Raw genomic sequence first — 15,716 nt, forward strand, 5'->3', positions numbered from 1 at the left:
GTTTAGCTATTGTCCATTGTGCTGTTATAAACATTGATGTGGGTGTGTACCTGTAGTATGCTGTTCTTTGGGTATAGACTGAGGAGAGGGATAGCTGGGTTGAATGCTGGCTCCATTCTCAGTTTTCCAAGGAATCTCCATATCTCACACCATGAACAAAACTCAACTCAAAGTGGATCAAGGAACTAGGAATTAAGCCAGAGACTCTGCATTGAATAGAAGAAAAAGTAGACTCTAATCGTCATCATGTGGGATTAGGCCCCAACTTCCTTAATAAGACTCCTATAGTGCAAGAATTAAAACCAAGAATTGGTTTTAATTAATCAATAAATTAATCAATAAATTAATTCTTGGTTTTAATTAATCAATAAATGGGATGGATTCAAACTAAAAAGCTTCTTGTCAGAAAAAAAAAAAAAACAATCAGTGATATGAATAGAGAGCCTATATCTTGGGAACAAATTTTTACCCCTCACACATCAGATAGAACACTAATATCTAGGGTATATAAAAAACTCAAAAAGCCAAGCACCAAAAAAAACCAAATAATCCAATCAATAGATGGGCCAAAAACCTTAACAGAGACTTCTCAGAAGAGGATACACAATCAATCAACAAATATATGGAAAAATGTTCATCATCTCTAGCAATCAGAGAAATGCAAATCCAAACTACTCTAAGATATCATCTCACTCCAGTCAGACTGGCAGCTATTATGAAGACAAACAACAATAATTGTTGGCGAAGATGTGGGGAAAAAGGTATACTCATACATTGCTGGTGGGACTGCAAATTGGTGCAGCCAGTTTTTTTTTTTTTTTTTTTTTTTTTTTTTAAAGAGAGAGAGAGAGAGAGAGAGAGAGAGTTTTATTAATATTCATTTTTCAGTTTTCAGCGAACACAACATCTTTGTTTGCATGTGGTGCTGAGGATCAAACCCGGGCCGCATGCATGCCAGGCAAGCGCGCTACCGCTTGAGCCACATCCCCAGCCCTGGTGCAGCCAGTTTTATCTCTTTTTTTCCAACATATATAACTCTTATTTTCTTTTCTTGTTTTATTGCATTAGCTAGGAATTCCAATATGATGTTGAGTCAGCATGGTGAGAAGGAGCGTTCTTTTTTCTTCTTAGTCTTGGTCTTAGGGGGAAACCATGTAGTTTCTCTTTATTACATATGATAGATGAATGTTTTTTGTAGATGGTTTTTATCAAGGTGAGGAAGTTTCCTTCTTTTCTGTTTGCTGATAGTTATTATGAATGGGTATAGGATTTTGTCAAATGTTTTTTCTGATCATATGATTTTTCTTCTGAAGCCTTTAATGTGATTTTGATTTTGAGAGGATGATTTCATTTATTCTAGTTTCTTCTGTGCAACTGGAATTATATAAATTGATTTTCAAATGGAGAACCAGCTTTGCATGCCTGAATAAATTCCACTTAGATATGGTAGACAATTATTTTTATACATGGTTGGAGTTTATTGCTAATACTGCTTTGCAGATTTCTGTAATTATGTTTATGAGAAAGAATGGTCTGTATTATTTCTTTATTGAAATATCTTTGTCTGAGTTTGGCATGAGAGTTATGCTGACTTTCTGGAATGAGTTACAAAATGTTCTATTTTCTGGAACATGTTATATAGAATTGATATCATTTCTTCTTTAAATACTTTATGGAATTTACCAGTACAAATGTCTGAGTCTGATGCTTTCTGTTTTGAAAGGTTATTAATTATTAATTCAGAAAAGAAATATTAAATGTTTAAAAATAGACACTCCCCCCAATATACATATACAATTACAAAACAGAATTCTGGTAGGGATAAATATTTGAACCTACTACATGAAGACAAACAAAAAATATTTTGGTACTTTTGATTCATTACTTATTCCAAATAAGAAAAGAAATAGGGCTTACTCAGAACTGACAAGAAGATTATTCTTCTATAAAATTCCCACCATATTTCAATTCAATGCGACTGTCATTTTAGAAATCTTGACCAAGTGGAACACCATTGCAGAACTGTCTTTTCTCTGTTGTTCACTGGTCACAGTTTCCCATTCACTGAGGCTATAAAAGGAGGATGAAAGAGAAGGAGAATGTTGGCATTGCTGCTCTCCCTGCATGGCAGATGCACAAAGCTGACTCTTCCTTCTCCTTCTCACCCCAGGGTCCAGTTGAGGGTTCTTTGATGGTCCCACTCAGGACCTCTGTATTGCACATTTCCAAACGAATGCACTCTTTGGCTCTCTCTCTCCTGTGTCCATCACAGTTTATTTATTTTTAATTTTAACCCCCTCATACTTCCAGGCTTTCCCTTTGTACATAATTCTTCTTGGGTTCACTTCTGCTTGGCTCCTAGGAAACTCCTACATCCTCACTATGTCAACTCTTCCACCCACTATATCCCTTCTTTACCCAATTGAGCCACAACTTTTTACCTGTAGACTTTTTAGGTATGAATGAGAACCCAATCCACCATGTCCCTCTCTTGGTTATCCAGAGTCTGTACATCAAGTTCTTTGACTGGTCAACATGACTGGAGGCTAGAAATAAGAGGCAAAGAAGCGTCCCTCCGCTCTCATGGGGTGGGCCTCAGCACATACCTATAACTCTCTGACACAATTCTCCCTGTTAATGTCCAGTTTGTGTCTCTTGTATCCTAGGGTGCTGACTGGCCTAAGCACCACAAGTCAGTTTGGGAGCTATCTTCTTGGCAAAGTGGGCTTATATACAAGGAATCTAGCACTTCCCTTTGGAACATAGGAATGTTTTACTTCCCAATTAAGAATTTTGCTCTCAGACATTTTGGACTTCTGCTGATAGCTAAATAGAAGAGAAAAAAAAAATCTTATTTAGACATCCTCTTATACTAAATTATACTTTGATATTTGTTCTTCCATTTCCTTGAATTGTGGCTTGCTGAAATGTCAAGTGGCATTTTATTTTCAGGCAAAAGGATATTTCCAATTTAGAAATATAGCATAACAAAACCTGTACAAGCAGAGAGTGCTGAGAATGGAAAGATAAAATGCCCCTTCCTACACACCCAACTAAATTTTACAGATAAGGAAATAAAGTCATCCTAGGGCAACATCACTATTTCTCCTCATGTCACACTCCTGAAAAAGGGAAGACAAATGTTACAGATTCCTGCTCAAGAGTATTTCAGACAGTATGCTAATTTTCCATTCCCAGTTATGCTTTTAACAATTTTTATCAGCCGTTCCTTAGATTTGAAAATTGGAATTCGAATGTTTTACTACTCTCTCAATTTCCATCTCATTGTATTTCATTACCTATTCATCTTAAGCACTTTGTTTTATGAAAATTATTGCTGATATGTTTTTAAATTCACAGATTTTTTTTTAACCTCAAGCTTTGTTCTCTGTTATAATAAATGGGCATACAGAAGAGCAATCTTCTCACCTGGGTTGTGCTTAGGTAGGCTGTGGGAGATTCCCAGGTAGGGGCAGGGATGACGCAAAATTTTCTCTGTTGTACTTTTTTGAAGGACAAAATAATACATCAAAAGTGCTAACGGTATTTAAAAATGCTTGTTTTTAACCATGTTACATTTAATTCAGATGAAGGGATTGAAATGAGAGCATATGGAGAAATGCCATTTAGGAATCACCAAACTAATTGAAATAAAATTGTTAAAAATGTGTCTTCAGAATTGAACTGCCAGGTGTATCCCTCACTTCTCCCAGGAATGTTACCAGGAATCCTATGTGGAAAACACGGTCCAGTGGAGTTGTCAGCTATGAAGTGTCCTTCGAGCTTTCTGTCCAATACTGAAGAGATTATCAACAATTTTCTTTCTAAGAAAATGTTTTCTGAAGAATGTGCCCCTTTACCTAGTCATAATAATAAATTCGATTAATAAATTCAAGGAGGATATTATGCCAGTTATTGTCCATATGCAAAAATTTGAAGGAAAGATAAATGTGTGTGGAAGTTTAGAGAGACTAAACAAGAAAAAGCATATTTGGTGTGTATGTGAATATGCATCTGGGGCATGGCTAAGAAAGATGGAGAAGGAAAAAGAAAATGTCTAGAGAAAATGAAAGAATCAGCTAACATACAGGAAAAATTAAATGATCTAAAGGTATATTCTCATTTTAGTGCCTAGGATTATCTTTCCAGGAAAAAGCAATTGGTGTATATTATCTTCTGGCTTGTACACAAATACCTGGTTTTCATACCACTTATAATAGTTTATAATAGAAGTAGGTAGGTGGTCAAGAGCATACTTCCATTTAAATCCTGGGAGATGAAGATGAATGTAGTATTTAAAAAACCAAAGGAAGTCTTAATGCTAGTTTAATAGCTGATTCAGAGATACAGATTTCCTCCTTCCTTAAATTCTACAAAAATTATACTCTGACTAAAAAATGAAAAAATAAAAAAGAAATGAAGAGATATATAATAAGGAATAACCATAGTAGACATGAATTCTTCTTAAATTATAGCAATATTTAATTTTTGGACTCAAAATTATTTTAATCTAGAAACATTTATATAAGTCGATTCATTTACATAACATAAAGTTAGAATATTTTTATATTGCGAAGATAACATGTTTTCTTTATGGGAAAATTTGGAGTTACTAACAAGCAAGAAGAAAAAGAGGAAATCAGTGTAGCAAAACCATTGCTAAGGCATTTCATTTTCCAGACTTTGTTCCAAGTATTCTTGTGAAAATAAAAAAAATTAATATTATGAAATTGGGGACTTAATATAGTTTATAGTGTGTTTTGTCATTCAAAAATATAGTGACTAAACAATATGCTAATTTAGCAATATACTAATTTACTAAATATAGTGAACACATTTCTGTATTAATTAATGTGAGCATCTATGGATATCAATAATCATAATGACTTCCTAGAAATTTTTCATGTAGCTTTCTTTTTGTTGCTTGTGGTACTGGGATTGAACCCAGGTCCTTGCATATACTAGGCAAACACTGTACCATTGAGCTATATCCACAGTGCTTATCATATAGCTTTTACACATTTTAACTGGGAAAACATTTTTTTTTAAGTTTCTTCGTGGGCCTATCTTGGAGTACCCAGTGAAATTCATCATTAGAGTAAATTCTTGGAAGTGGAAGTGCTGAATCACAAGATTTAGAGGTCTTTGCGACATTCACTAAAACCGCTATCTAGAAATGTGAAATTTTTGGCTGCTCTACTGTCTTGGAATTGAGATTGGATGCTACTGTCCTCTTAAAACTACTAGTGAGATATCATTGTTTTAAATTGGATTCTCTGTTTGCAAAGTAAACATTATTTTTTCATGTTTATTAATTTTAGTAAATTAATAATAACATTGAAAGGGATATTAGAAGTGTGCCAGACTAACTCTTGTGGCATCTTTAAGAAGCACAACCCAGTCTCTTTTTGAGTAATTTCTATGCAGTAAATTCATTCACTGTCATACACTCTGTTACAGAATGATTCTAATGTTAAGTCAGGCCTATCCTGTCATAGAACTCTCATTCATTGATCTTTATTCTTATTCTAGGCCAACAAAGATCATTTCTATTTCCCCTTCTATTATTTGACACATTCCCCTTGTTTACAGTTAACAAAATTGCTTAACAGAAATAAATTCATTATTAGGAACCAGGATAAATAATCAGAGGAGAAATTACACAAATTTCTGAGCAAGTTTATACATGACCGCTTAAGGCACACTTACAATTAAGGTGTTTTAACCATGTTAAATTATAGCGTTCTGAATTCCATACTGTTATTAGAAGAGAACTGACACCTAAAACTACTTGTATGGTATTGATAACCTAATTATTTGTCAGCATATATTGTGAGAAAAATTGAATTAGAAAATGGATGGACAACTTCAAGAAAAAATAGGTAACATTCAAATCTCATTTCAAAATAGACCTTATTTGAATAAAACACCTGAGGGATTGACTATCTGCTTTTACCAACAATCTGTGGCAATAATTATCCTATGCTCAGGTATGACAAATGAAAGTCTACTTAATTTTTGAAATTTAAGGCTTACAACTACAGGTAGGTGCAGGAAGTTATTATTTGGGGGAGTGCCTTATCTTCTTACTTTTTGTCTTAATGGTAGCTCCCAAGTGTTTTAGAACTGGCTCATAGGGGGCTCTTGGAATGCCCCGCTTTGAGGGAAAAGTATCATCTTATTCTGTTTGAACGTAATAGTAGCCAGTCCCTATAGAGCTCTGACCATTTCCAGGCACTGTTCTAAGGCCTTCATGTGTTTAAGTCATTTAATTTTCAGTATAATCTTAGGCAATTGCTGTTATTATCATCCCCATCTCACAGCTCAGCAAACCACAGCAGAGAGAAGCTGTGTGATTGGTTCTGAGTAGATCAAATCCAAACATAGACACTCTGGCTTGAATTAGCCCTCTGCCACCACTCTGTGCTGCTGTCCAACAAGCATCATATAAAAACCTTAATAATTGGTGTGTCACAGTCAAGTCATCCGGTATTTTGTCAAGGACCCAATATGTGAAAGCCACCACTCAAGGTCCTTTCACTTTCCTTTTATTGCTAAGTAGGGCAATACAGTCATCATCAATCTGTCATCATCTTCTCTCTGCAGCCAGAGCTGAGAGGAGGGAGATCAGCTACAGTCTTTCCTTCTCACAGAATTGGTGCTAAGGTTGCCAGAGCCCACAACAGGCCCTACATATGAGGTATTTTTGCCAAAAAGCCCTAGAACTTTCTTTAAGTCTTTCATAGCATGCTTCTTCTTCTTTATCTTCCTCCATGACATCTACTCTTAGGAACGATCACCTCTTCTCAGTCCCCAACACACTTTCATGGTAACCACTCCCCCATGTCGATGTCTATGTGAAGAAAGCAATTTGTTGTTGGCCTTCTGATCTAGTCCTGTGGACAGTTTCCCTTTCTCTTGCAGCTTTATCAATCTAACCACATTTCACAGGCAGCCATCTAAGTAAGTAGTGCAATTTGTTATAATTCCAAGAAGATTCTTTTATGCCCTGCCTGCTTCTATCCTGCTGTGGATAAGACAAAATATTTTATTTTTACAACAAGATACTTAATTTAGACACCACCAGATGAGTCAGCCAGAAAGCAAATAGTCCAAAGGCAGGCGAAAGTTCTGTGGGCTTTGGGGAAAATCAAGGTCTGATGTTAACTAGTCAAAAAAGGGAACTTCCTGCTTCTAGCCCACCCTCCCAAACCTTTTGTACTTCATCAACAATTTTCTGGGGGAAAGGTATATTCTTAACCCAATAACTGCAAGGCCTAACTACATCATAACCCACCTTTCCAGTATTCACCAACTTGTTATTGTTACAGATTCCTTTACTTTCTTAAAATGATCATTCTGTTTTCAAAGCACAGACATTGGCTAAATAGCATGCTATTATTTATAGGAGATGGCATAATGTGAGGGAGGCCAATCCAGCATGATTTGGGAAAAAAATTACCCACCTACCTTAAGGCTTTTGGACAGCAAAACCCTCCTAAAAAAATCTGTAATTCCAAATAACTTATGTAGGTACTCTGCCTACTCTAAAAACAGAACTTAACTCCTCTCCTCAAGTGTGGGCTGTGTTTGGTTAAGTTGCTTCCAGAGAAAAAGTAACATTCAGGTGGGTGCTGTAAGCTGTTATTACTGCAAAATTGGCAAACACAGTCTTGGTCAGGTGACCAAGGCTGACATCAGCAGTGGGGAGTCAGGTTGATAGCACATGTCTTGGATTGGATGTGATGAGGGCACTTGCGTTCTGTGGCCTTCCTCCCAACAATGAATGACACCAGTTTAAGAAAAATGTCAGGCAAACCTAAATTGAGAGGTATTATACCAAAAGTCTGACCCATATTCTTCACAGTTGTCAAGATCATGATCCACAAGAAAAGTACAATAAACTGTCACAGGCCAGAGAAGTCTCAGGATTCAGATAATGAAGTAGAACATTTTTGTTATTACAGAACATGGAAATTAGGAAAATACTAGTAGAAACCCTTAAAAATTCGAAATTTGATTACTCATTATATACCAATTTGATTTTTTAATTGGGTTAAATGGTAAGATATTAACAATAGAGGCCCAGCCCAGTGGCTCACGCCTGTAATCCCAATGGCTCAGAAGGTTAAAGCAGGAGGATAACGAGTTCAAAGCCATCTTCAGCAACAGTGAGGCACTGAGCAATTCAGTGAGACCCTGTCTTTAAATAAAATACAAAATAGGGCTGGGGATATGGCTCAGTGATTGAGTGCTCCTAAGTTCAATCACATGTACCAATAAATAAATAAGGAATCTGTAACAATACCAAGTTGGTGAACACTGGAAAGGTGGGCTATGATGTAGTTAGGCCTTGCAGTTATTGGGTTAAGAATACACCTTTCCCCCAGAAAATTGTAAGTATTATTTATTTAGATCTGGTGCTCCCTAGACATTAATAATGATTTTTGACAACTACCAGCTGTGGCTGTTAAGTTTGAAATCTATAATAATGAATATTAAGTATTTGAGATTATTTATTACAAATCAATAAATAAATGATATTAACAATAGAGAACACTGGGTGAGAGGTATACCAGAACACTGAACAATTGTCGTATCTTTTCTGTAAACTCAAAAAGAATTCTAAAATGAAAATTTTGTTTATGCATATAAAAAATCAATAAATTCTTACTTCAAGCTGTATATATAGCGTCTGATATTAATGTTAAGAGTGCATAGATTTAATTTTGCTTGTATTGACATTTTAAGCTGGATTTGTGAGATACAGTAAAAATAGAGTAGAGGAAAAGGAAGGAGGGCAATTAACATTTATTGAATAATATTATGTATTAGGTACATCACCATCTTTCATCCATTGTACCTCCTAAAGGAGGAGGTAAACCACAGCAAAATCTCATTGCATAGAAGGAAAATTAAGGTCAAGGATATAAGAAATATCTCAAGGTCCTACAGCTACAAAATATGAAGCAGAGTTGAGGATGAAAGAGAGTCTTGAAGAGCCAAAGCATGCAGAGAAGGGAATCAGAAGGACCCGGGCAGGCAAAGGTTCCCATGGCTCTCCGGGGCTTGGGGAAAATGGGTGTGTTTTTAGGTCTGGTGCTCCTTAGACATTAATAATGATTTTTGACAACCACCAGCTTATGGCTGTTAAGTTTGAAATCTATAATAATGAATATTAAGTATTTGAGATTATTTTCTTTTTTTCTCACAGAATTTTCATACAGCTAAATAAGGAGCTCCCTCTCTCCCTACATTTTGTTGATAAAAAATCTTTTCTGTGGATTCAACTATTCTAAAGGTTTTTTTTTTAATAGATGCATATGGAAAGCTCTAAATATACTGAACATTTGCATTTTGGATACCTTAAGTGAAGATGGAGGACTTGACATGGATCACTTCTACTTGTTCCTTGTTGCCCTTGTAATTAATTTACTCATTGTAGGATGTGTGTGTCTTTCTATAAACTTTCATTCTGCATCATTTTTTTTTCTGACTTTCCAGTTGTTATGGGAACAGAGTTCTTGCTTAACTAGACTCTTGGCCTGTAGTTCTCACTCTTTTATATCATCACCTGGCTAGCAAGTATTTTATTCAAAGGTATGGCTTGATTAGTGTAAATAGATGTCACTACTTAAGTACACAGAAACTGACTTTTTTTTTTTTGGTAGAAGTATAATATGTACTTATTGCCACAAACTGTCCTTGTAGTTAATTTTTTATTTCATCGTGAATTATTTCTTTCCAGTGTCAAACTATCAGAAGATATAAATTTAGACATAAAATATGAGGAAAGAGATATTTATAAGAAAAAAACACCTAAACTTTATTATGATGAAACTATACAAAAATCAGCCAGTAAGTAATCACTGTTGATATAGTTTTATGTTGTTATCTTATAAATCAGTGTGAATCCGGGAAACAGCTCTTCTGTATGCCAGAAATGTCTGTATTTCTTAAAAAACCTAGTGTAAGATTTTATGGTATCCATTAAACAAAGGAAGAAAGTAGGGTTCAGAGATATTAAGTAACTTATTTAAGGCTATACAGCATGTAAGTGATGCAACTGTAAGCCAGAAGACATGTGTAAAGTGCTTCTTGTGATTCCCAAAATAGATTGCATCAGAATGTTGACACTTTCCCTAAAGCATTTAAGAAATGATGACTCTGACAACTTAAGTAGAACTGGAGACCATTAATGTTAAGTGAAACAAGCAAGGCACAGAAAGACTAGTGCTACATAACCTCACTCATATGGAATCTAAGTTGATTTCATAGAATCTGATGACAGAATGATGGTTACCAGAACTGGGATTGTAACTAGAGCCCTTGCCTGTCATCTGGGAGGACCCTGGTTCCACCAGCACTGGGGAAATAACATGGGGTTACCAGAAGCTGGAGGTCGGGTAGGGGATGGGGAAAAGGTGATCAGTGGGTACTGCATTACAGTCAGCAGGAAGGAGAGTTCTGGTGTGTTATTGCACAGGAAGGTGACTCTAGATAATAACGGTGTTCTGTATATTTCATGAAACCAGAAGAAAGAATTTGAGGTGTTTTTACTTCAAAGAAATAATAAACACTTGAGGTAATAGATATGTTTAGCTTGATTTAAACATTATGCAATTTATTTTTGTATCAAACATCACATGGTACTCCATTAATATGCAGAATATTGTTTTATATACCAATTAAAACAAATTTTATCAGTTAATAAATTAATTTAATTTTACTTTAATAAGGAAACATCAGTTTCCTTTTATCTTTCCTCAGAGTTCCTCTTTGCTAAATTTGTAATTTAATGAATATAATTTAATTTTAAATAAAAAATAGATTAAAGAGGAAAATATGAAAATGAATAAAAACCCTTCTTGCCTCAGGATCCAAAAGCTACACAGGACTTGTTTCATAGCAGGTGCTGACTATCAAACCTACCCTAAGTACTGAGCCTCATAATGACAAAGGTACAGTTTCTATCTTCCCAGAGCTAATAAACAACATAAAGTCATATCTTGAATTAAGCTTTCCTTGATTTCTATACCATTACCCACTTACATGTGAAGCCATTTTTTTCATTCTGTCCAAAACATTGATTTTAAGGGTCTGATTAAAATGAATTCCCATCATCTCTTTTGTGTGTTTAATAAATACAGTGACACAGCCCTGGTTTACATTATTGTGGAGTGAAAAAATACCTGCCAATTCAAAATTATAGATTTTTTTTAAAAAATTATATACTGAAAAGTAAATAGATTCCATTTCACAAAGGATATATAATTTTCTCGTAGATAAAAGAGAAATTGAAACATTTCCAAACTGCAGAATATTCATTTTCAAGGAAAAAAAAAGTAAAATAAAAAAATTAAATAAATGAAAGGGAAGTCTTGAGTTCATCTTGGTCCCTCTGAATAGAAAGGACCCTGGATTTATTTTGAACAGCTGTGTTTATAGTGTTTGCTGATCACTGCAGCTGTACCAGCTGAGTAACAGGAAGGTTCAGTTTTAAAAAGTTAACTTGAAAATGTGCTAGTTTCTTCTAAGGGATGAATGATATTGTCCTTTTCCCATGTCTTTCCCTAAAGCCTGCTGTTTTGAAGGTGCGTTTAGGTCATTAAGCATCCGAGGGCTGAAAGAGCTGCCGGAAGTGAAGAAACCTTCTTTCCTTCTAGACCTTGAGAAATACTTTAGGGAAGAGCCAGAGGAGGAACATCCCCAAATTCCAGAGCTTCCTTTACTTTCTGAAAGTAAGTCCTCAGTCATCATACACCTCCACTCTCTCTCTCCACTAATCTTAAAATATAAAGTAGAAAAGCATGTTTGCCTTGTAGGTTATAGTGAAATGAAGTGGGTAATTTGATTGCTGAGATTTATAGCTCAGCTGCTGGTCTGTGCTCTCAGGAAAGTCAACAGGCTGGAATTAAAAAAAGGAATATTTTTATTTTGTCCCTTTCTGAAGTCAGAATGCCATGAACTTGTATTATGCATCTACTATGGATGAGAACCTCTCTCCCCAAAATAACCTTAATGTTCAAAACTGGTCCCAGAAAATGAGGCATCATGAGACTGCTTTAGAAGAGAATCTCTGGCAATCTGGTTTTGTTCTATTCATGTCTCTAAAAATAGAGGCCACTTAAAGTGTATTGTCTCAGAGGCTGCCAGCTGTAGTGCTGGGCTAATAAGAGAGGGCAAGAAAACTTAACTTAGAAAATACAAGTGAATGATCTCTGAAGATTTGAAACAAGATGTGCAAAAGAATACCCAATTTTTCAGACTATTCTAATTTTTTGAGTTTCTAACAATTTAAAGAATAATTTCTGCATGAAATTTCTGCATGAAAATTTCTCCACAATGGGGAGCCCTAATGGGAGCACAGGTAACACAATCTGATATTCAGTGAAGCACTTAGAAAGCATATGCACACTTCAGGGGAGCTCATTTAAAATAATTAATGAACAGTGTAAGTTTTCAACCTGCAACAGTCAAAAAATCAGAACTACATGGCATCTGTCTGAGATCTGTGGCTTCTCAGCTTTCCAAATCTTCTGACATCAGATTCCTTGAACCATAAAAATCATTGCGGTAGAAAGGTGTTTCCTTATGTCCACACTTGTGGATGTTTGAGCTTCTCCTTTTCTCTTGGTCCCCTGTGGAAAGGGAGAACAGCTGCTCGCCATTATTTATTTATTTTTGCTTGAAATTTCACTTATGAGCAAAGTATATCTGTCATTCCCCATCACCATAGTTTCCAGTCTACTTATCATCAGTTTCCTTTTATCTTTTCTTAACGTTTCTTTTTGCTAAATTTGTAATAATTTGCTTGTCATGAGGGTCATCTGTGGCTTCTGCTCATTTCTCTTAAAAAAATGTGCAGCCATTAACTATGGTTCTAAATAACCTTTAAGTGTATCTGATGAGGTTTCCAATCTATCCCCCTATCATTTTTCATCAGGATGATCCATCTTTAATAATGAATATGGGGGAGTAGGTATCTTGTTCTTGTGAGATGCAGACTGGGAGCATCTGGGAAACAGACATTAACAAAAGATTCTGAGAACCAGGATGAAGCTATATAGACTGTTCAGACCCAGGGTAAGCACAGAGGAGAAAACCAGGATGGAGCAAGGAGTCTGAATTCATGCAAGATGAATACACAGCAGGAGGTAGTGAGTGAGGTGAGAGAGAGACAGGTAAACAGAAGCAAATCCCATTCACAAAGGACCTTTCATACTGTGCAGCCAGATGAGGATGTAGATGAATTCTGCTTATAGGCAGGGAGGATGTGCATGTTGGGGGTTGGAGGTGATGACTAGATCACAATATGTAAAACATGTGAAAAACATTTACAAAGAAAACAATTTAAACTAAATTTCTTATACTATATTTTCTTGTAATTTCTCCATGTTTTTTTTTTTAAAACATGCTTTCTTTCCCTTTTAAATTTTCTTTCTTTAGCTTTTCTTCATTTACCTTTTAAAAAAAGATTTCCACTCATGTGCCTTTTCTGCAAGGGAAAACAGTTCTGCCTTTTAAAATCCTCACAAGCTTATGAGAGGTACTGATGCAAACTACTGACTTTACAGATTACTATGTGACATAGGGTACCACAGATGAGGTTTGGCAAAGGTACCAAGAAAGAAGACGGATTCTTCCTGGTTGGGGCCTGGGAAGGAAATCAGAGTGAGGGTCACATCTGAGCTGGGACTTACAGAATGAGGAGGAGTTCAAAGGATAAGGAAGGAGACCTGGAAGTCGATAGGGAATAATGTAAGAAAAGACACACGGAGATAAAAAAGGGACAGAATTAAAACAAATGCCTCCATGTTGACTGCTATGGACAACTTCAGATACTGAGGCAGTTGCTAAGTCTGACACACAAATAGGGGTTAAATGGAATGGGTCATATTTAGAATGTGTTGAGTTTGAGGTATTCATGTGCCATTTAGAAATAAAGGAGTGGAGGGAGGAAGCATATTGTAACATACCATGAATAATATCATGGTCTTCCATTAGAAGATCCTGAAATCATGCATGTTCATGTAGGCGTTTAGATATTGAATGCCTTCCCTTTGTGTATCTGGCATTCCCTAAGGTAGATATGGAATGTGCTAGCATCTATGCTGGATGGTGGAGACACAGAGATAAAATGTAGAGGCCCAGCCTTCAAAGACTTTCTTGAAAAGTCTAGGTGGGAAAGTAGATAAGTAAACATATAATCATGTTTACAACAAGGGCTATGGTACAGATAAGCACTGGGTACTGTGGAAACACATGGAAATTCAGAGACATTTTCTCAGGGAAACAAGATTAGGCCTGAGCTATATATTAAATGTTAAATTGCAATAAGTCAAGAGGGGGGTGTTTCTGGTAAAGAAGTAGCATATGCAAATCTAAGGTGGTTTGAATAACATGATGTGTTATGGGAGACACATGCAGTTCCTAATGGCTGTATTCTAGAAGGGGCATGAAGAGAATTAGGCTAGGTAGGCACAGGGGGCCAGATCACGGAGGGCCTAGTCTATTAGTCTAAGGACCTTGGCATTTATTTAATCAGAAGTGAGGAGCCACTGAAATGTTTTAATTAATTATTCTGAATTACTACATGTTATCTCCTCTTCAGAGCTTTTATATCTCTTTGTAATATTGTTTTAGTGATTGCCCTAGAGGTGAATATTCTTTCCTGTGTCCTTCAGTCCTTGTGATACCAGGCTTCCATCTGAAATCATTTCCTTTAGTATGAAGAACTTGCTGCAGTATTTCTTATAATATAGGTCTATATACCAATATTTTCTCCAGCTATTATGTGTCTGAAAAATGCATTAATTTCATTTGGACTGTGGGAGAAGATTTTCACTGGGTTTAAAATTGTAGATGGCAAGGTTATTTTTCTTCCTACTCCTTAAAGATAACGTATTTCTTTGCTTCCATAGTTCCTGTTTAAAATCCTACTCTTAATATTATTGATGCTTCTTACTCTGACTGCTTTTAGGACCTTTATCCATGGATTTCAGAGGTTTTATTGTGATGGATTTAAATACAGTTCTCTGTATGTTTATACTCCTTAAGATTCATAGACATTCCTAAATGCATCTTTCTTCAACTATGACCATTCTCAGAAATTATCTTTCTCCTATAATATTTCTATTTCCCTTCCTGCTGTCTCATATTATTCTAGGATTGTGATTACATGCATTTTAGAGAGTTTAATTATACCTCAAATCTTTTGATGCTCTTCTTTTCTTTTTTCTTGTCTGGCCTTCAGTTTGTATATTTTATGTTACTTTTCTTTGAATTCCCTAATTCAATCTTTTGCCAGCCTAATCAGTTCCCAATATCAGATTTTATATATGTCTAAAATTACACACACACACACACACACACACACACACACACACACACACTTATTTCTAGAATGAAATTTGGAATTATACATGTTTTCATTTATTTTGTCCATCATTTTTCTGTTCCATTTATTTATTTATTTATTGACATGGGATCTTGCTATGTTGTCTAGCTTGGCCTCCAATTCCTGGACTTAAGTGATCCTCCTGCGTCAGTCTCCTACATGTCTGGGACTATAGGTGCACATCACTGCATATGACTTTTCTTTTTTTTGCGGGGCGTACCCGTGGATTGAACTCAGGGACACTCAACCACTGAGCCACATCCCCAGCCCTATTTTGCATTTTGTTTAGAGACATTGTCTCACTGAGTTGCTTAGC

General features: G+C 35.7%; 1 protein-coding gene across 1 annotated transcript in view; it reads left to right on the forward strand.

Annotated features, from left to right (window-relative positions):
- Wdr49 (WD repeat domain 49) overlaps positions 1 to 15,716 on the forward strand; it is a 135,682-nt gene that overhangs the window by 105,490 nt on the left and 14,476 nt on the right. The window contains exons 17-18 of the mRNA XM_027942149.2: positions 9,749 to 9,858; positions 11,595 to 11,741. Coding sequence (XP_027797950.2) covers positions 9,749 to 9,858; positions 11,595 to 11,741 — 257 coding nt within the window. The remainder of the gene's footprint in view (positions 1 to 9,748; positions 9,859 to 11,594; positions 11,742 to 15,716) is intronic.

Source organism: Marmota flaviventris, chromosome 8 (genome assembly GCF_047511675.1).
Source record: "Marmota flaviventris isolate mMarFla1 chromosome 8, mMarFla1.hap1, whole genome shotgun sequence".
NCBI lineage: Eukaryota > Metazoa > Chordata > Mammalia > Rodentia > Sciuridae > Marmota > Marmota flaviventris.